The sequence below is a fragment of the Chrysemys picta genome, chromosome 3, assembly GCF_011386835.1.
Source record: "Chrysemys picta bellii isolate R12L10 chromosome 3, ASM1138683v2, whole genome shotgun sequence".
Lineage (NCBI taxonomy): Eukaryota > Metazoa > Chordata > Testudines > Emydidae > Chrysemys > Chrysemys picta.
In genome coordinates, this window is record NC_088793.1 from 66,864,429 (window position 1) to 66,880,954 (window position 16,526).

At 39.1% G+C, this 16,526-nt stretch overlaps 1 protein-coding gene across 30 annotated transcripts in view; it reads right to left on the reverse strand.

Annotated features, from left to right (window-relative positions):
- Nucleotides 1–16,526, reverse strand: part of SNAP91 (synaptosome associated protein 91) — a 146,604-nt gene that overhangs the window by 19,902 nt on the left and 110,176 nt on the right. For 15 of the 30 annotated variants that reach the window (XM_065588117.1, XM_065588113.1, XM_065588130.1 and 12 more), the window contains 6 exons: nt 6,117–6,224; nt 5,254–5,511; nt 4,951–5,028; nt 4,725–4,796; nt 4,102–4,185; nt 2,956–3,039 (listed from right to left, as the gene is read on the reverse strand). The exons of 5 other annotated variants lie outside the window; for them this stretch is intronic. In XM_065588117.1, coding sequence (XP_065444189.1) covers nt 2,956–3,039; nt 4,102–4,185; nt 4,725–4,796; nt 4,951–5,028; nt 5,254–5,511; nt 6,117–6,224 — 684 coding nt within the window. The remainder of the gene's footprint in view (nt 1–2,955; nt 3,040–4,101; nt 4,186–4,724; nt 4,797–4,950; nt 5,029–5,253; nt 5,512–6,116; nt 6,225–16,526) is intronic. 10 more of the 30 variants (XM_065588143.1, XM_065588134.1, XM_065588131.1 and 7 more) reach the window with 4 other exon arrangements.

The window sequence follows — 16,526 nt, forward strand, 5'->3', positions numbered from 1 at the left end:
ATAGACCACATTTTCATGCTGAAATTGCATTTTTGGGAGTAAAATTGCTTTCAGCCTGAATACACAAGATTGTGATTTGATGTTTTCAAACAGATTAACACTTTCCAAATTTCACCACATGGAGACTGGTGAAAATCGGTTGCTAAATTTGCTTTAACATTTTCTGCAATTTTACATATTCCTACAAGTAACCAACACTGTTCTCATTCATGAAATTGGCTACAGATACTCCTATAAAATTGTCATTTAAGAAACTTAGCAAAAAGAGAGACTCTAAATTAGAAGGCAAGGACTGTCTTTACTGATGGCTCCTGGTTTATCCACATACCCAGCTTCAAGCAGCTGTTTTGGAACCAGTATATGTAATCATTTATGGAACAGGCACTTACTTTCTTGTCATGCAACAAAGTTTTCCATGCATATGTTTAGATGCTGTTGGGAGATGTGTTCTCCTTTGGATTTACCCCAAAAGAAATTCAGCACTTGCAAAATAAAAATGGTCATTCCTATCTTTTATAGGATAGCTTCCCTATTTAAGGACTTATTGCATGAAGGGGACCATATAAGAATGTGGATGAGGAAAAAAACCTAATCCATATTGACCAGCTGAGAAAGATTTAAGCCACCTTACTTTAAAGATGACAGTATGCAAGTATTTAAGGGACAAATATTCCTTAACAAATAGGGCCAAATAGTTCATAAGTGCTGGAACAGTTTTTATAGTTGGGAGTGCTGAAAGCGATTCAACAAAACTGAAAACTTTGTATATACAATGGAAACCACTTCAAACGAGGGAGTGCTGCTGTACCCCAAGCACCCATGAAGTAGTTACCTGAAAGGCAGCAAGGAAAGATTTTCACTTTAATTCTGAATTAAGAGCCCATATATATGAGAGGGATTTAAAAAGGGAGTACAGTATTAGAAAAGCAGCAACATGTTCAATCTGCTAACTCAAGGGAGAAGAGATAACACCTTTAGTTACTGGACTTGCCAAATTCATTTTCTAGATGAACCAAAGTCACAGTGAGTTAGTGACTATTCTTTGGCATTTAGAAATATATAAATACATTTCCTGAAACTAGAGGAAAACTGGCTAGGAACTTTTTCCACCACTAATTTAGTGGCCTTTTTGGTTTGGTGTAGAACAGGTAGCTTGTGTTATCTGAGCCAGTATATGCCATCACATCAGGTTTGGTAGCATAAAAAGGTAATACTTCCAAGTTGGTCATTGCCTAATGTAAGTCAATAAAAAGGGTACTGCTCACAAAGTTGGCACATGGTAAACACCAAAGAAGAAAGCCAAATACTTAGTGGTGGAAGAAGGAGGCTGTAGAACATGGATATTTCTGGTTGATATGCATTTATTTTTACTGGAAGAAAAGCAAAAAAAAGAGTGTCATACTTGTCCCCCAGAAGGAGTAGTGGGTTACATGTACACTTGGCAACAAAGCTTCAAGGAATCAGACTGACATGAGGCAGTCATCTTAAACTTGAAAATGAGCACAACATCCTCAGTTTTGATTTGGTGCCATACTCAGCACAGTTCAGGTTTTTACAATCCCTTCTGATATGAAGAGTGACAAACACTTTGAATACTGAGGGTGTTATGCTGCTCCTCTGTAATAGTGTCCTTTGTCCCAGTTCTTCTTACTGAGGGATACTATGAGTTTACTTTCCACACAGTTTGGATCAATTAAATCAGAAGAAAATAACTTTTCATCCTACTTTCCATGGAACATCTAAAAACTAAAATTATGCAATGATATTGCAGCCATCACTTAGAAGTTAACTTATTAGCTATAATCTGCAGCACAAGTAGTACAGTAGGACCACTTTGATCAGTAACCCAAAACTGTGCAATGTAAAGGTATTTTAATATAATTCAAGTAGAGATGCCTTTGCAGTAAAAGATTTAAATTCAAATGAGTTTATATTGTTTGATTTAACAGAAGCATAGCAGTACCACATAATAGTTGTGAGGTTCTGATCACCTCACTAAATCTTCAGTTTATATTAATTTTGAGAGCTGCTCATTTAGATATTTTCATTGTTTAAGATATTTGTATCACATTTGACCTTATCCTGATGATGCATGGTTTGGATTCTTTTTTCTCGATGCAAAGTTTTTGGACAGAACTTTATTAAGTCTAGTACAGTACTGAACATATTTAGTTCAATAGATCATTCTCCCAAAACTGCTAACAGCAGTTATCCTCTGCTTCTCAGTTAGCCAAAATGTAAAATGGGATAAGTGATGTTTGCAAGGATTAGTTAACATACCTTCAGAGCTTTGAAAATAATGTTATCTAAATATTGTCAGAAATTAAATAGACTACAAGTGATGATACTTCCATTTGTTAAAGAAAGCTTGTACAGCTGCAAAGATACAGGACAAGTGTTTAGCATGGAGAGGTTTAATAACACTGACAAGCAGTTATACCCCAAAGTTATCAAAATTGTAACTAGTCTAGAGCAAATTTACTTCTATAATCAACTCTTGTTTCCTGGAACTAAAGTTATCCTGTTTACTTGCATAGCAACACAAATATGCATGGGACCGTACAATAGATATAATACCTATTTCCAACCCTGAAGTAAAACCTAAAGGAAGAACCAACAGGAGGAGATTAGGAGAAATAAGGAGAGGGAAGTAGGGTTAGGAAAAGGGAAGAATAAGAGGATGAGAACAATATGATAATGCAGTCACTTAGGAGGAGATGTGTCATGAAAGTAGTAAGATGTTATACACAGCTTTATTTAAGCTACTTAAGAATGTTTAATACTATGAAATCTTTGCTGCTGTCCAACAACATTTATAGTTTACTCCACTGCAAAATGAAGGTTCATTTTGAAATAAAATAGGAGTGTGACCTAAAAAAAAAAAAAAAAAAAAATCCAAAAAAACACTCTTCCACAATGAAGTACATAAATTTTATTTAAATTTGTATTTATTACCAGCCAGTAAGTCTGCAGAAGCTGAGGAACTAGAAGCTGTCTGGGTTGCAGGTTGGGGTTCAGAAGCACTACTTCCAAAAGCATCTACAGGGTAAATTCCACAATGCAGCAAGAAAGGCAAAAAAAGTTTAACATAAATACTCTGATTCATTATTGCTATGTAAAGAATGCATGAATAGCAGTAGTATGACAACTTCATTCACCAGGCAGAATTACAGAACGAGGAGCAAACATGTTTGGGAACCTCAGACAGAATTGCAGAAAAAGTGGTTTTGATTGCATATAGTCAAGGTGGAGAAATAAGGCAATGAGCCAACACTTTTTAAAAAAGATATTTTTATATGGGAAATACAAGTGATTTTTTTTGACCAACACTTCACCTGTGAGGCTTGTAAAACTAGTGGGTTTTTCCAATAGGAGACCAACTATATTTACAGTGTTATTTTTGACTTGAGTTAAGCCATTTACACAGATCCACATAATGGATTAAATAAAAGGCAATGATAACTCCAGCTAAAAGTATATAGAGCTGAAAGTGCTCTTTAACAACTTACAAGCCTGTCATTTTAGTTGACTGTTTCATTGAAGTTTAGAAATAGCTTCATAATACATGAAACAGAAATTCTGTGGTGTTGGCATATACAGATAAAGTCTTATAAAAGCTAAGAGTTGGCTATGCCTATCCTAACTTCCACCATTTCAGATCAATTCGATATAATCTAGTAGAATTCACATTTACCAATTTGTTTTAGTTTATATACCAATTCCAGCTGCTTACAGAAGTTGAGCTGCTCAGAGAAACATCAACAGAAGATGAAAAGATACAGCTACATATAATGTATTTTGAGTGAAAACTCAAATACTTGATCAAGAAAGATAACCCATGCACTGAATAGAGATGATAGAATGGTAAATACAATGAGGATGGATGATGTAATAGAAGTGTTGCAACCATTTATTTGCAGTTTAAGTTTTATTGAGTTTTTGGATAGGAAGACTTCAATACATACAAAGCTGTTCAGCTGCAACGCTGCATAAGCTAAATTGTGAAAAGAGGAAATTGCAACTGCCAACATGAAAACAGCGTAGATGTATTTGAAATGAAGTGATTTAACTTGCAAGTGGTGAGGAAGGAGAAATACCCACCACCAAATAGGTCAATCACACCTGAAGAATCCACTTTTGCTGGAGAGGCAACGGGTAGAGGAGATGGTGCTGCAAATGCATCCACTGCAGTAGGCATATGACAGATAATATTTAGTATCAGCAAGTTAATAGCAATGATAACTAAATATTTTGAAATCCACACTTAGACTCCACCAGTTAGCACCACAGGACTTGTACATTAGTTGAGATACCAATCTACAACACTGCAATCAGAAAGTTATGTGAAGTTTTGCATATATTAGTTTTTAAAAACCCCGTTTATGATTAAGACAGCTTTATTGTGCACAGTGTAGCACTTATTTTCTGAAAAATTAAGGCTATACATACATGTCATCTACTACCAGTATAGATAACTTCAGTGGAGTTGGCAAACTGAACGTTAGCTGACACTAAATCTGAAGTTTTATTTTTAAGACATGTTTGTCTATTGGGACCATTAGAAAATATTCTTCAGGAATAACACGCATCACAATTTATCATTGAAACATTTGAGCTATTATAGATTGAGAATCCCCTTTCAAATCCCTAAGTATGAATCAATCATTTATTTTTACTTGGGAAAAGACTGAAAATCTGTAGTGTCCTGTGAAACAAGCACTCACCAGATAAGAGATCAGCAGTGAGAGAACTCTCAGGCACAGGAGAAGTTCCATGTGGTGGAGATGAAAAAGCATCTTCCAGAAGTAAAAGAAAAACCAAGTAGAAGTAAGTACTGTGTTTAAATCAAAGTCAGCTTATGCTGTAACAGTGTCAAATGAGAGGACATTTAAGGGAAAAAACAAACAAACAAAACCACTACATTGTGGGAAAGGATCTTTTTATCTTTACCTGTACCAAACAGGTCTATGTTAGGAGTAGCATCTGGTTTAGGCGCTGCGGGAGCATCAGGAGCAGACTCAAATAAATCTAAGACCAAAAATATACAGGTCTAACTCATTTTGGAAGACAGGACTGAAAGCAGTAACTTTTCAGTTTTGCACATCGTATTTGGAGAATTTTAAAAGACTGGCTCTTTGCCTGTAAAGAACCTTCTAATATACAGTATACATGCAATAATGATAGTGTATGCTGTACATTTATTTGACAAACCAGAGTTCAATCCACCAGAATCAAAGACTTAAAAACAATTACCACCAAAGATATCTAGAGCAGGAGGAGCGGAAGTGGTGGTAGTGGTGGTGGCGGATGTGGTGGCTGTGGTGGTAGTGGTTGTTGCTGTAGCAGCAGTAGCAGTGGCAGCAGTGGCAGCTGGAGAAGGAGTAGTTGCGGGAGCTGGAGTAGCTGCACTAGTAGGGGTAACTACAGGAACACTGGTCTCAGTTGGCTTCATAGCAAAGAGGTCCAGCTCGGGAGCAGCCTCTGCACTACCTTCAGATGGGGCAAAGGGGTCTTGTAAAAAGGAAAGCGGAGAATATATATATATAGGATCAGTAAGGGAGGAAATTAGCAAAAATCAAGCATAACTATGGGTAACATACATACACAGCAGATACACACAATGACTAGGCTATTGACTTCTCTGTAACATCTATCCTACTGATCTGGGAAAGCTATGCAGCAGTTTTTCTAAAATAAAGTATTTTATAAAAGGTGGAAAGTTTGGGGAATAGAACGCAAAGTTTTTTTTTTTTTGAAAGGTTGGTTTGGCAAGATTGAAATGCAGCAGATGAAGATAACAGAAGAAAACAGGTTAGGCTCCAAAACATTAACAGGATATTAAACTTGTTGCTGCTTACAACACTCAGCATTGTCAAAATTATTCAGTAGTGCTACTGAATAAATGTACGGAGAAAGGATACTGGCTTTGACAGAAGACACATGCAGTTATGTGAAGAATGCTCTTCTGTCTCAAAGTTCTATGCTTTTGATCAACTACAATGAATACTATGTACTGAGGGGAAAAAAAAGATTGACGGATAATTTCAGAAAAAAACCACACTGCCATGTAGTTTAATACTACATCACACACAAGAGACTAATGACATAAAACCCACCATTTCCTGAACATGCATCAAGAGCTGCTGCTACAGGGGTTGGGGTAGCTGGTGCTGCTGCCCCTTCAGGTGCCGCAGGGGCTTCTCCAGGAGAAGCTGCAAAGGCATCTTGAGTGCAGTTTTTTAAAAACAGAAATTAAAAGGATAAAGAGAAGAAAAATATAGTAAAAGAACCAAGTTAAATTGCATAGGAAGATTCCCTTATACAACATGAATTTTTATTAGTATTTTTACTGATGCAAGATAAAGCACGCATCAAATTCTCAATCTCCCCCACCCCAACCCCACTCAATGTATTTATTTTAACTGAGACTACACATTAATACTTTGAGGTGGTAGGCAAGAGGTATATTAACATGTTAAAGGCAACAGGATTCTTATTGTATAAGGGTTCTGAGCAGCCTGTTTATGTAACATGAGAAGTTAACTAAAGCATGTAAAAAGTTTGGCAGTAAACTGATGCCAATTAAGATATTAAACATTCATGTTCAGTCAAATAACCTCAATGTATGTCTGAACAATAATTTATCTAGCATGTAACTTTTAGTTTCCTGAATATTCTGAGGAGCTAAAAGCTTGTGCTGTGAACTAGAATTTGCAGTTCTCTTATTGCACTACTGGCAGCATTTTATTGACTAGAATTTGTGAATCCCATTTATAGCAAAACCTCATTTGTGAGATACCGGTCAGTTATGTGGATATCCTGAGAAGTGGAATTTTAATTACGTATTGTAAAAAAACAGACCAGTGAATGGAAATTCAATCATTCTTTGTGATTAACTGTAATAGTTTAAAATATTTCTAATTCCTGAAAGGTGCTGCACTAAAACTTTAGCAGTTGAAATTTTTTTTTGTAGCCTAGTCTTATAAAACATCCCAGGAACTGTAGTGTTTTCCCATGAGTATTGATACTCACTGGGCTCCCCAGATGGAAACACTCCTTTGCACTTTTCTATAACCCATCTATTTCTCCATATATTGCAGCTCAGCAGTCTAAATTCAGCCTTTATCCATGTATCCATTTGATAATGTAACTTTTAAAATTAGTCTTATAATTTTGCATGTCAATGTTTATTAAATCAATAAGGCCCTCTAAAATAATTTGTTAGAAAACATTAGCAGGTCTTGAGGATTTGCATGAGAGGATTCACTATAAAAAGGGTTTCACAGACCTTCAGACAAATTAACCCTCGTTCTAAAAAATCAAGAACTCTAAAAATAATAATAGTAATAATATTATATGTTCGCTCATCTTGCTTTTGACAGCATAAGAAAGTTCATCTTAATATACGGTGTAGTAAAAGACAACAAACCATCTAATTTTAGGTCAGTGTTCCCTTGAGACTAAATATTTAAAAATTGACCCAAACATTAAATTCAGGTGATAGTTGAGCAATAGTTTTTTGTTTTTTTAATCAAGTGCTAACATTATAGCATTTTAAGCTTTGAAACCATTATAGTAATACATTCCCAGCATTATACAACTAGGCCTGAATTGGGTAAGTTAGGCACATAATGTTAAGTCTTACTACCACATCTAGTGTTTACTATCATGGAGTAGTCCTAAAATGACAATTCATTGGGACTACCCACATAAGCAATCAGTGCACAGTAGCATTTGCATGATCAGGTCCTAAAGTGTGGTGTACAACACATTCAGCTATCTAAAGCATTTCTAAGTCCTAAATGTCCAATGTTGCTCAGGAGATAGAAAGGAATGAGGAAAAAATAGTTAACTGCAAAGTTCCTGTTAGAAAGGAATGCTGCAACCGCATTGCCAAGCCAGCATGAGAAAGCTTTACATGCTGTAACAAGTTTCAATTTGAATGAAAATGCCCATTTTAAAAACAAATTTTATGCCAACTACTCTTTTAAAAAAAAAAAAAGGCTCAAGACGACATGCATCTGAACTTCAGCAAAACTAGATGAAAGCTGATATTTTAATTCTATCAGACCAAATAAAAAGCGAGAACTAAGAGCAACAGGAAAAAGTGCCTGCCAATAAGCAGTTTCTCATTATTGCATTAGAAATTTAAATGCATTTAATTTACAAGAATTCACAATGGCAAAACTGAATGGCAGTTGTTCAAACAGTAAAACGTATAATCAGTCAAAAATTCTCTACATTATTGCAGAAATACTACACACTGGCACATGATTTAGAAGAATGGGGAAATCTGATCAGTTTAACAAAGAATTGGACTAAAAGTTTTTTGAATTTGGTTACTTCCAACTATAATTGCTTTTGAAGGTCTGTATGTGAGTGACTTTTTGCCTACATCACCAGCTTCTGAGTCAATGGAGAGTTTCATCTGGAATACAATCTCTGGTATTACTCCTGGAGAGATAAACACTTCCAATGTACTATATAAAGTAGACTGATACTGTGGAATACTTTCAGTAAATACTGGTTTTAGATAACTTTGTTCTGATAATATAGTGTATTACATTAAGAAAATAAAAAACCCTTGTAGGATTGCAAGAAAGCCCATCAGGATTACTTGGAATAATAATTAGTTATACGCCGAGACCATGTAAGCAAGGGCATAAAAGCTTATTCATATTAAGATGTAAAACACCATCTCTGAAATGTAACCGTTAAAGAACTCCAGCAGGGTTAACACTTCCCCCGCCTCCTCCAGGACAACCCCCCCCCCAAATACTCATAAAAGGGGAGTGGCAAGCTCGGAGTATGGCAAATAAATGTTTTCAGTTCTGGTTTCATTCTTAGTTGGGACCTACAATAGGTTTTCAACTTGTAATCAGAACTCTAGCTAGCTATACTATGATTTTCACAACTTTCTAAAGTGCTCAGACTATCTACTATACAAAGACTTACAATAGTGAACTAATATTCTAATGGCGCTACAATCCTGACAGTTTCTGAAAGTTTTTGGTTGATCAGAATAAGCCACAAAGGATGCCCTTAAAAGCTTGTGAGACTAAAATAAACTTACCTTAGCAGCAGTCCCCATAATGTATGATTTACCTTAAGTATTTCAGCATAAGATTTTAAAACAAAAATAAACCTGCACAAGTTTTGCTACAAACTTTGAAAAGCATGTCAAGTCAAGTCATGAAAAAACTGTACTGCACATACAGTTAGAATTAAAATGGAAACATTCACAAGCCTAGCTTAATTTTCACTATACTGCATATGGTATGTACTTTTCAAATTTCATTCATCTTGGATCATAAAGTAGTCTAGTTATTTTCTCCTTCTAATCCCATGGTACTGGCACAATATTGCTCTCTCTGAATTTATTATGTAAAATTTAAGATTAATGACATTTCTACTCAATTTTTTTTACACTCCCACTTTAAAAGAAATCACAAAATCAAAGTTTTGGTTCTATAGGCTAATGTAAAATAAATGGGTACATGATCCCTGGTTAGGTCTGGAATGAGAAAAATAACTGCATTACTTAAAAGAAAACACTAAATCTGTATGAAACATACATTTTTTGAAACCCTTAAATTAAGAGTACACAATTTGTGACTCTTGAGATACTGTTAACATCTACATAAACATATTTAAGTTAGATGTGCATATTGCTTTAGGAAAAATTCTTTGTTTTCAATACAACACATCTTTCTTCTCTTGAGTTCTGCAGGAAGACAATTATGCTTCCTTACTTAAAGACCATTGAAACGAAAGACCATTGAAAAATATTTTGTCTACAAATTCATAATTCCAGACTGTGCATGCCATGTTATGTGGCCATATGGCCCATAAATGACAAAATATTTCATACATGCATTGAGACGTGCTGGATAGGGTTGCCAACCCTCCTGGATTGGCCAGGAGTCTACCGGAATCGGCACCAATCTCCTGGTGGCTATTGAAAGCAATCCAGGAGATTTTAATAGCTGCTAAAAGCTCGGTTGCCAGCGCAGCGGAGCTAAGGCAGACTCCCTACCTGCTCTGGCTCTGCGTGGCTCCTGGAAGCAACCAGCAAGTCTGACTCCTAGGCACAGGGGAGGTCAGGGGATCTCTGCACACTGCCCCTGCCTCGTGCGCCAACTCCACAGCTCCCATTGGCCGGGAACCAATGGTGCCTGCATGCGGAGCCACCTGGCCACCCTGAGCCTAGGAGCCGGACATCCCCGTTGCTTCCAGGAACTGCCCAAGGTAAGCATAGCCTGGTCAGACCCCACACCCCAACTCCCTGCCCCTTATCCCCGCAGCACCTAAACTCTCTCCCAGAGCCAGCACCCCAAACCCCCTCCTGTACCCCAATCCCTGCCTCAGCCTGGTGAAAGTGAGTGAGGGTGGGGGAAGAGTGAGCGATGAAGGAAGGGGGGATGGAATGAGCAGGGGTTGGGGCCTTGGAGCAGAGGCAGAGGCAGGACAAGAATGTTCGGATTTCTGCTATTAGAAAGTTGGCAACCATAGTACTGAAGCACAATTCTCTTATGAGCTCACTGTCAAACAACTCCACTCTACTAAACGAAAGTCAGTGATGAAAGGGTGGAAGATCAGAAAATGAATCTGCACATAAAACTACTTTTAAATGCCAGTAACTCTGCTTTCTTCATGTAATCTCTCAGCATAGATCACTATGCCACCTCACCAAAAATCAAAACGCTAAGAAATATTAAAATAAGCAACATCAGTAGCTCATAAACCCAAGAAATGTTCATTAAAGCATTATCAGAGCTACAGCTAGTGAAGAACATTTAAATCAGCATTAGTTTGATACAAACTGTTGACAAGTGAATTGGAACAGTCTGTAAGAAGGATATTCAACAATATTATCTCAGAAGATTCTTGGTAAGTTTCTTTTCTGTTATATTAGAGAATGGGGAAAGTCATGTAATTTTCATCCCTCAATTAAAAAAACAAACACAACCAGTTACTCATGCATTTTTAAAAGCAATAGCCTTAGTGAAGCAACCTTGCTTCAAGTTTCTTGTCCCTTAACCAGCCCCAAAGGGGACAAAAAAATTGAAGGACAGAAGAAAATAAGAGCTGGAAGTGTTGGCCTAAGGGATTGGTGAAGGGAAACAGATTTCAGCTATAGATCACTGGACTGTGTTTGACCCAGATCAGTAGTAATCAAAAGTTACTAACTAATAGTCATTTGGTGCCTTTCGCAGAAGGTTTTAATCTGAGTCTGGTGCTTAGCAGATACATCTTTACTATACAAGAGTCATTTAAACTCACATTTCTTGTGGGCAGCTTCAAGAGAAAGGCAAAGACCAATAGATCCTGGAGGAGACTAAACCAGGGATTCTCAAACTTCATTGCACCGCGACCCCCTTGTAACAACAAAAATTACTACAGAACCCCAGAAGTGGGGACTGAAGCCTGAGCCCATCCAAGCTCCACCACCCGGGGGGGGGGGGGGGGAAGGGAGAGAAAACACAAAGCTAAAGCCACACTGCCCCAGACTATGGGACCAAAGCCGAAGCCCAAGGGCTTCAGCCCCAGGCAGGGGGCCTATAACCTTAGCCCCACCGCCCAGGGCTGAAGCCCTCAGGCTCGGGCTTTGGCTCCAGGCCCCGGCAAGTCTAAGCCAGCCCTGGCAACCCCATTAAAATGGCATTGCGACCCACTCTGGGATCCCGACCCACAGTTTGAGAACCGCTGGACTAAACTATCCTTTCATCCCTATGTCTAATGGTACATCAGGTCAAAGCACATTAGTAGGCAGGTGTAATGAAATCTGCAATGCTGCTGCCTATATGGCATCTGATCTGTGGATGCTTAGAATATAGTAGACTTGTGTCAATTCAGTGACTCATGAAGGATACCTTTTCCATGAAAATTCAAAACTCTCAGAATCAAAAAAGACTAGAGGAAAGGTGTGAGTTAGATATGCTTAAGAGCTTTTGTAAACAGGGGCTGCTAACGGAGTTTCGAGAGGGAGTTTGGAAGGGGAGTGGGAAGGGGACAAGGTACACTTACCATTCTTTAAAACCTTTAAACTAAACTATAATAAAAACTTCTTGATTTAAACAAAAACCCCATCATTAACCTAGGTAGCTGTAGGAGAAAATGCAGGCAGAAGCCCAGCAGCAGAGTGGGGGCTATACAGTTTATTGCGCTGAGTGCAGCATGTATAATTATCTGCCCTGTTGGCGAGTGGCGTATGTGTGCATTTGGTGCAAGGAGCTTCTGGCCCTCATAGACCACGTATGCGCTTTGGAGGCCAGGGTGGCGGAACTGGAGGAGCTAAGGAAGGCAGAGAGGTATGTTGATGAGGCTTTCCGGGACACTGAGGAATTGTCCCACCTCCGGTCAGACAGCCCCTGTGCTATTAAGGAGGATGAAAGGCCCAGGGAAGCAGAGCAGTCAATGGGAGCAGAGGGAAACCTTCCCATAGTTGGGACCCTCCTTCCAGATGATATTGGGGTATCCTCTCGCACTAAGGTTACCTCTCCGGGGAAGGAACTCTGGTCATTAGAAAAGGCAGGTGTTCGTAATGGGAGATTCAATCATTAGAAACATAGATAGCTGGGTTTGTGATGACCGGGAGAACCGTATGGTGACTTGCCTGCCCGGTGCGAAGGTTGCAGATCTCTGGAGGCATTTAGATAGACTTATGTGTAGTGCTAGGGAGGAGCCGGTGGTCGTGGTACATATAGGTACCAATGACATAGGGAAGGGTAGGAGAGATATCCTGGAGGCCAAATTTGGGCTGCTAGGAAAGACTGAAATCCAGGACCTCTATGGTGGCATTTTCAGAAATGCTTCCAGTTCTACGCACAGGACCAGGTAGGCAGGCAGAGCTTCAGAGTCTCAATACGTGGATGAGACGATGGTGTAGGGAGGAGGGATTTAGATGTATTAGGAACTGGGGAAACTTTTGGGATGGGGGAGCCTATACAGGAAGGATGGGCTCCACCTAAACCAGAGTGGATCCAGACTGCTGGCACTTAACATTAAAAAGGCTGCAGAGCACTTTTTAAAACGAAGAGATGGGGGAAAGCCGATTGCTGCAGAGGAGCATGTGGATTGGACAGAGACTTCTCTTAGAGGAGAGTCTATTGATAGAGATTCTCTAGGTTTTAATCAGGAGGAGAGGATGGAAGAGGATAAAGTAGGGGCCAGATCAGACGAGAAACATTCACATAAAAAAGAATCAGACACATCAGGAAAAGGCAGACAAATAAACAGTGACAAGTTTTTAAAGTGCTTGTACACAAATGCTAGAAGTCTAAATAATAATAAGATGGGTGAACTAGAGTGCCTCGTGTTAAAGGAGGATATTGATATAATTGGCATCACAGAAACCTGGTGGAGTGAGGACAATCAATGGGACACAATCATTCCAGGGTACAAAATATATTGGAAGGACGGAACTAAAAATCGGGGGACCCAGATAATCTTCATCCAAGAATATTAAAGGAACTGACATGAAATTGCAAGCCCATTAGCAAGAATTTTTAATGAATCTGTAAACTCAGGGGTTGTACCATATGACTGGAGAATTGCTAACATAGTTCCTATTTTTAAGAATAGAAAAAAAAGTGATCCAGATAACTACAGGCCTGTTAGTTTGACATCTGTAGTATGCAAGGTCTTGGAAAAAACGTTGAAGTAGTTAAGGACATTGAGGTCAATGGTAACTGGGGCAAAATACAACATGGTTTTACAAAAGGTAGATCGTGCCAAACCAACCTGACTCCTTTGTCTAAAAAATCTGTTTCCTTCTCAAAGGGGAACGCAGTGGATCTAAATTTACCTCGATTTCAGTAAGGCATTTGATTCGGTTCCACATGGGGAATTATTAGCTAAACTGGAAAAGATGGGGATCAATATGAAAATTGAAAGGTGGATAAGGAACTGGTTAAAGGGGAGACTACAATGGGTCATACTGAAAGGTGAACTGTCAGGCTGGAAGGAGGTTACTAGTGGAGTTCCTCAGGGATCGGTTTTGGGACCAATCTTTTTATTACTGACCTTGGCTCAAAAAGTGGGAATGTGCCAATAAAGTTTGTGGATGACACAAGCTGGGAGGTATTGCCAATACAGAGAGGGACTGGGATATCCTACAGGAAGATCTGGATGACCTTGTAAACTGGAGTAATAGTAATAGGATGAAATTTAATAGTGAAAAGTGCAAGGTTATGCATTTAGGGATTAATAACAAGAATTTTTGTTATAAGCTGGGGATGCATCACTTGGAAGTAACAGAGGAGGACGACGACCTTGGAGTATTGGTTGATCACAAGAGGACTATGAGCCATCAATGTGATATGACTGTGAAAAAAGCTAATGCGGTCTTGCGATGCATCAGGCGAGGTATTTCCAGTAGAGACAAGGAGGTGTTAGTATCTTTATACAAGGCACTGGTGAGACGACATCTGGAATATTTATCAGAGGGGTAGCCGTGTTAGTCTGAATCTGTAAAAAGCAACAGAGGGTCCTGTGGCACCTTTAAGACTAACAGAAGTATTGGGAAGCATAAGCTTTCGTGGTTAAGAACCTCACTTGCATCTGAAGAAGTGAGGTTCTTACCCACGAAAGCTTATGCTCCCCAATACTTCTGTTAGTCTTAAAGGTGCCACAGGACCATCTGGAATATTGTGTGCAGTTCTGGTCTCCCATGCTTAAGAAGGATGAATTCAAACTGGAACAGGTACAGAGAAGGGCTCCTAGGATGATCCAAGGAATGGAAAACCTGTCTTATGAAAGGAGACTCAAAGAGCTTGGCTTGTTTGACCTAACCAAAAGAAGGCTGATGGGAGATATGATTGCTCTCTATAAATATATCAGAGAGATAAATACCAGGGAGGGAGAAGAATTATTTAAGCTCAGTACCAATGTGGACACAAGAACAAATGGATATAAACTGGCCATCAAGAAGTTGAGATTTGAAATTAGATGAAGGTTTCTAACCATCAGAGGAGTGAAGTTCTGGAATAGCCTTCCAAAGGGAGCAGTGGAGGCAAAAGACATCTGGCTTCAAGACTAAGCTTGATAAATTTATGGAGGGGATAGTAGGATAGCCTAATTTTGGCAATTAATTTATTTTTGACTATTAGCAGTAAATATGCCCAATGGCCTGTGATGGGACACTAGATAGGGTGGGAACTGAGTTACTACAGAGAATTCTTTCCTGGGTGCTGGCTGGTGAATCTTGCTCACATGCTCAGGGTTTAGCTGATCGCCATATTTGGGGTCAGGAAGGAATTTTCCTCCAGGGCAGATTGGCAGAGGCCCTGGGGTTTTTTTGCTTTCCTCTGCAGCGTGGGGCACAGGTCACTTGCTGGAGAATTCTCTGCACCTTGAAGTCTTTAAACCACAAGTTGAGGACTTCAATAGCTCAGACATAGGTCAGGGGTTTGTTACAGGAGTGAGTGGGTGAGATTCTGTGGCCTGCATTGTGCAGGTCAGACTAGACGATCATAATGGTCCCTTCTGACCTTAAAGTCTATGAGTCTATAACAGGTCGTGCAGGGGGTGGGGGTGTGAAAGAAAATATAGACTCAAATGAAGTAAAAATCTTAAATGAATCCACATGTGCCATAGAATCTCTATGGATAGAAATTCCATGCTCTAATAAGAATATAATAATAGGGATCTATTATCGACCACCTGACCAGGACAGTGATAGTGACTATGAAATGCTAAAGGAGATTAGAGAGGCTATCAAAATAAAGAACTCAATAATAGTGGAGGATTTCAATTATACCCATATTGACTGGGTACATGTCACTTCAGGACAAAATGCCGAGACAAAATTTCTTGATACTGCTTCTTGGAGCAGCTGGTACAGGAACCCAGAAGGGGAGAAGCAATTCTCGATTTAGTCCTGAGTGGAGTGCAGGATCTGATCCAAGAACTAACTAACAGGATCGCTTGGAAATAGTGACCATAATATAACAACATTTAACATTCCTGTGGTGGGAAGAACACCCCAACAGCCCAATGCTGTGGCATTTAATTTCAGAAAGGGGAACTATGCAAAAATGAGGAGGAAAGATAAACAGAAATTAAAAAGGTACAGTGACTAGAGTGAAATCCCTGCAAGCTGCATGGACACTTTTCAAAGACACCATAATAGAGGCCCAACTTAAATGTATACCCCAAATTAAAAAACACAGTAAAAGAACTAAAGAGCCACCATGGCTTAACAACCATGTAAAAGAAGCAGTGAGAGATAAAAAGGCATCTTTTAAAAAATGGAAGTCAAATCCTAGGGTAGGTCTATACTTACCTCCGGGTCCGGCGGTAAGCAATCGATCTTCTGGGATCAATTTATCGCATCTTGACAAGATGCGATAAATCGATCCCGGATAGATTCTGGAAGTGCTCGCTGTCGACGCCAGTACTCCTGCTCCGTGAGAGGAGTATGCGGAGTCGATGGGGGAGCCCGCCTGCCGCGTGTGGACCCGCGGTACGTTCGCACTAAGATACGCAACTTCAGCTACGTGAATAATGTAGCTGAAGTCGAAGTA